The sequence below is a fragment of the Borostomias antarcticus genome (assembly GCF_949987555.1).
Source record: "Borostomias antarcticus genome assembly, chromosome: 22".
Lineage (NCBI taxonomy): Eukaryota > Metazoa > Chordata > Actinopteri > Stomiiformes > Stomiidae > Borostomias > Borostomias antarcticus.
The window spans coordinates 6941847-6946868 of record NC_140255.1 but is presented as its reverse complement, the minus strand read 5'-3'; the positions used below and the strand labels follow the sequence as shown (position 1 = coordinate 6946868).

The 5022-nt window shown below is 49.1% G+C and overlaps 1 protein-coding gene across 1 annotated transcript in view; it reads right to left on the bottom strand.

The window, feature by feature from the left end:
• kcnc3b (potassium voltage-gated channel, Shaw-related subfamily, member 3b) overlaps positions 1-5022 on the bottom strand; it is a gene marked incomplete at both ends in the record, with an annotated part of 42149 nt that extends 37127 nt beyond the window's left edge. Inside the window, one exon of the mRNA XM_084456005.1 lies at positions 4870-5022. Coding sequence (XP_084312131.1) covers positions 4870-5022 — 153 coding nt within the window. The remainder of the gene's footprint in view (positions 1-4869) is intronic.

Here is a 5022-nt window from a genome sequence, read left to right as displayed (position 1 = left end):
GAGAGAGAGAGAGAGAGAGAGGAGAGAGGAGAGGAGGGGAGGGGAGGGAGTAGGAGAGACGAGAGATATTAAAAACCGCTAATTTATATGATAAATTAAAGATAAAGATAAAGATACAGTGTTTAAAAACAAACAAAAAGAATCTAGACGGCACTAAAAGACGAGCAGGAACCATTCAGCTGTGCGGCTCCAACGGGGAAGACGTGAAAACCAGCTGGACAAAGAGCTCGCCAGGCTGTGGTCAGAGATCTGGACCGCCAGGACACAGGACTTGGACAGGAGACTCTGTGGCCAGGTGTGGTACGCCAGTCTGAGCTGCTGCCACCCCGACTCTAATCAAACCCAGTGATGCGACCGTCCACTCCTCCTAGTCAGTGTTCGCCTGAAAGGTGGTCACTGGGTTAGTCCTGGTCTAGTAGACAGACAGAGCTGACTGGGTTAACCCTGGTCTAGTAGACAGACAGAGCGGACAGGGTTAGCCCTGGTCTAGTAGACAGACAGAGCTGACTGGGTTAACCCTGGTCTAGTAGACAGACAGAGCTGACTGGGTTAGTCCTGGTCTAGTAGACAGACAGAGCTGACTGGGTTAGTCCTGGTCTAGTAGACAGACAGAGCGGACTGGGTTAATCCTGGTCTAGTAGACAGACAGAGCTGACTGGGTTAATCCTGGTCTAGTAGACAGACAGAGCGGACAGGGTTAGCCCTGGTCTAGTAGACAGACAGAGCTGACTGGGTTAACCCTGGTCTAGTAGACAGACAGAGCTGACTGGGTTAGTCCTGGTCTAGTAGACAGACAGAGCTGACTGGGTTAACCCTGGTCTAGTAGACAGACAGAGCTGACTGGGTTAGTCCTGGTCTAGTAGACAGACAGAGCTGACTGGGTTAGTCCTGGTCTAGTAGACAGACAGAGCTGACTGGGTTAGTCCTGGTCTAGTAGACAGACAGAGCGGACTGGGTTAACCCTGGTCTAGTAGACAGACAGAGCTGACTGGGTTAACCCTGGTCTAGTAGACAGACAGAGCTGACTGGGTTAACCCTGGTCTAGTAGACAGACAGAGCTGACTGGGTTAGTCCTGGTCTAGTAGACAGACAGAGCTGACTGGGTTAGCCCTGGTCTAGTAGACAGACAGAGCTGACTGGGTTATCCCTGGTCTATACAGTAGACAGACAGAGCTGACTGGGTTAGCCCTGGTCTAATAGACAGACAGAGCTGACTGGGTTAGCCCTGGTCTAGTAGACAGACAGAGCTGACAGGGTTAACCCTGGTCTAGTAGACAGACAGAGCTGACAGGGTTAACCCTGGTCTAGTAGACAGACAGAGCTGACTGGGTTAACCCTGGTCTAGTAGACAGACAGAGCTGACTGGGTTAACCCTGGTCTAGTAGACAGACAGAGCTGACAGGGTTAACCCTGGTCTAGTAGACAGACAGAGCTGACAGGGTTAACCCTGGTCTAGTAGACAGACAGAGCTGACAGGGTTAACCCTGGTCTAGTAGACAGACAGAGCTGACTGGGTTAGCCCTGGTCTAGTAGACAGACAGAGCTGACTGGGTTAACCCTGGTCTAGTAGACAGACAGAGCTGACTGGGTTAGCCCTGGTCTAGTAGACAGACAGAGCTGACTGGGTTAACCCTGGTCTAGTAGACAGACAGAGCTGACTGGGTTAGCCCTGGTCTATACAGTAGACAGACAGAGCTGACTGGGTTAGCCCTGGTCTATACAGTAGACAGACAGAGCTGACTGGGTTAACCCTGGTCTAGTAGACAGACAGAGCTGACTGGGTTAGTCCTGGTCTATACAGTAGACAGACAGAGCTGACTGGGTTAGCCCTGGTCTATACAGTAGACAGACAGAGCTGTGGGTGTGCAGCACTGACAGTCGCCTGTTGAAGGTCAAAGGACGATAAAAAGTGTTTTATGTTTTACTAAGAGTTCGTGGGAACCTTGGGTTTTGGATGTACGTTGACAGAGAACAGCAGAGGAGGAGAAATGGAATAAGGAAGAGGAAAGAGAGGAGAGAGGTGGCTGTGTTTCTACAGTCTCAGTACGCTGTAGTCACAGAGAGAGAGAGAGTATTACTGTGCTCCTGAATCAGACAGGTTTGTACCCAAGAGAGCGATATTGGGGGGGGGGGGGGGGGTTATGGTGGATGACGGGGTGGACTGCTGGTGAGCGACAGGGCAGTACGGTCACATACTGATGGTCTGACAACAGGAGAGGTCTGCAGAGAGGAGGGCGTCTAGAGAGGAACCGCTGCTCTCCTACTTCCTGTCCGAGATCTCCCAGACGCCGCTGTGTCCTTCCTGTTTGTTCAGCATGCGTTTGGGAATTTCAACACGCTGTGCTTTTTGAACATCCTGGTATCTTATCTCTTTCTGTCTCTATCTTCCTCTCACATCGTCCCTCCACTACCCCCCCCCCCAGGTTTGTAATCAAACCTCCATTTCAGGCCTTGCCTGTTCCTCAGGGCTCCTCGTGCTAACACACACACACACACACGCACACACACACACACACGCGCGCACACACACACACGCACGCGCGCACACACTCACACACACACACTCACACACGCGCACACACACACACACGCGCACACACACGCACACATAGACAGATACCCACACAGAGACACAGAGACACACATCCCTTTAAGAGACATGGAGCTGCTGAGGTCTGGTGCTGAAGACGGGGAAACACCCACCCTATGTTCTGGATGAAACAGGGTCTTAAACAAGCCATCGTGCCTCGGGGAAATTCCATCTGAATATCTGTGGTAGCTGTGTATTCACAGTACAACTATTGTAGTGGATATAAATAACCCTCTTAAGTGTTCCATGGTGCCAATTTGAACACACAGTATTGGTTTGATATTTGCTTATCTGCATATTGAATTAAATGAATACCATTGTTTCATGTTGAAGAGAATATACAGTAGGTCTAACGGTGGCTAAAACAAGACTTGTTGAATGTAGACTCCCGTCTTATTCTGGACTGTAAAATGTGTTCGTATGCTATAACAGCACGTAAATGCCACCAACACAAACACACACAGACACGATTAATACTCACTTGCTTTTGGTTCGGGTTCGTTTCGTGTGCGTGCAAAAATCATGCACATTAACCTCAAAAGATCAATCAAAACGTAGTTGTCTTTTGTTACAGTTTTTTCTATGTTTTTTTTTTTAAAGAATGTCCAGTTTCTCGTAGGATTTTGCTTTTAGAAGATATTTCCCCTCGGTTAAGGTATCAAACAGGAGTGGACGCGTACAATCTCGTTTGGATATCGTTATTGCCGTTTATTACTGTATAGCTTATGGTCATGCTGATGGCAGGGTAATAATGACATGTAGCAGGATTTCCTCTGAAAACTGCCTCATGCTATTCTCCTCTCCTCTCTCTCAGCTGTTTGTTATTGCCCAAAAAAGAGCTGCCGGCCTTTCTCACTGTGTCTTTGCTTCCAGGCGCAGGGTAGCCTACTATTCAATCCTCTGTCTCCCCCTGCCCGTGTTTCAATGGAGGTCTGGTTCTAGTGTACTAGACACCTCTCTCCTTCCCTGGTTCTTCCCTCCCTCTCTCTCTCTCTCTCTCTCTCTCTCTCTCTCTCTCTGTGTTCCTCGGAGGAGCTCGGAGCTTTTTTTCCTCAGACGATACATGTGGGCGGATGAGAGAGGAGCGGAGAGGAGGGCGGGAGGAGTGAACGGGCTAATTCCTCTGATGTGATCGGGCTGGACCTTTCCGAGGAAAGAAAAAACAACATCATAGATAAATGGACAAATAAAACACGATACACCACAATAACCTGGTGTCGTTTTCTGTCAGTATGGAGAGTGCTTCTTTTTTTTTTAACGCGTGCCCACACACGCCCACTGGCACGCACGGACGCGCGAGCACCATTTTGACTCCCGGTCGGTCTTTCGGTCCCGCTGTCTCGAGCCCGGCTGACATCACCGGTCATGTGGTACCCTACCGGGAGCAGGGCAGGTGTGGGAGACCGTGAGTGAGCGGGAAGGACATCTTCGGGAGGTCCTCGGAGAGGACATATGGACATACCTAAACAGCAATACTAATCGACAACGCCTCTCGCGTTTCCCCTAGAATTTAAATAATTTCAAATCACTTTTGAAGTCGTAAACGCAAATATATTTACAACATAGGCCTACTTACTAATAGGCTAACTCATGAACAGCTTACTAAAAGGGATTCATATAGTGTCTCAGACGTTGACGTATAACCCACACACCAGACTAAAATACTCGTGAAATTGCTAAAGATCATCTGGTGAACGTCACATGTAGGCCTAATGGTCAATAAAAATGTACACACTCATCAATGTCATATCTCTCTGAGTGGACAATGTGGTCTGTTGTGAAGCTAAGGGATCTGGCAGACATCTCACAGAAAAAATACCCATTCATCCCTCTCTATGCTAGTCATTGAAACGATAAACAGCAGCAGGAGTGTGGATGATACTGTGCCCATGCTAAATCCCTTTCATCCATTCACAACTGCGATGCACAGGCCCGTCGGACTCAAGGAGACCTCTTCTGGCCATGTGAGGTACTGCAGCTGTGGACAGTAGATATGCTGCTTCTACTGGGTGGTCTGGGGCCTCGTTTATAAAACCTTGCTCAGGATTCGCGTACTAAGGGTTGCGGACATCCGCAAGTTCCAAAAGGTACGCACAACGATTTTCCGATTTATAACGAAGTGCGCACGCATGTCCCACGCTGGTTCCCCATTATACATCTCAATCAACTCTGAACTTGGCGCACGTGAGCGCGCGTTTTGTCACACCCTCTTAACGCCAATACATGCCTATAAATGGCCAGTGAAACGCCTCCAAATCACAGAAATCGATACAGCCCACATCTAACATGACGGCAGACGTGGCAGCAAAGAAGCGGAAGCGCCTCATGAGCCACTCGTTGTCATTGGCCAGTAGGTCTTGCCGGTCCCTGAAGACGCGCTCTCTCCGAATTCCTTCATCCACATCATCCAGCAGTACATATAAAGCAGCCAT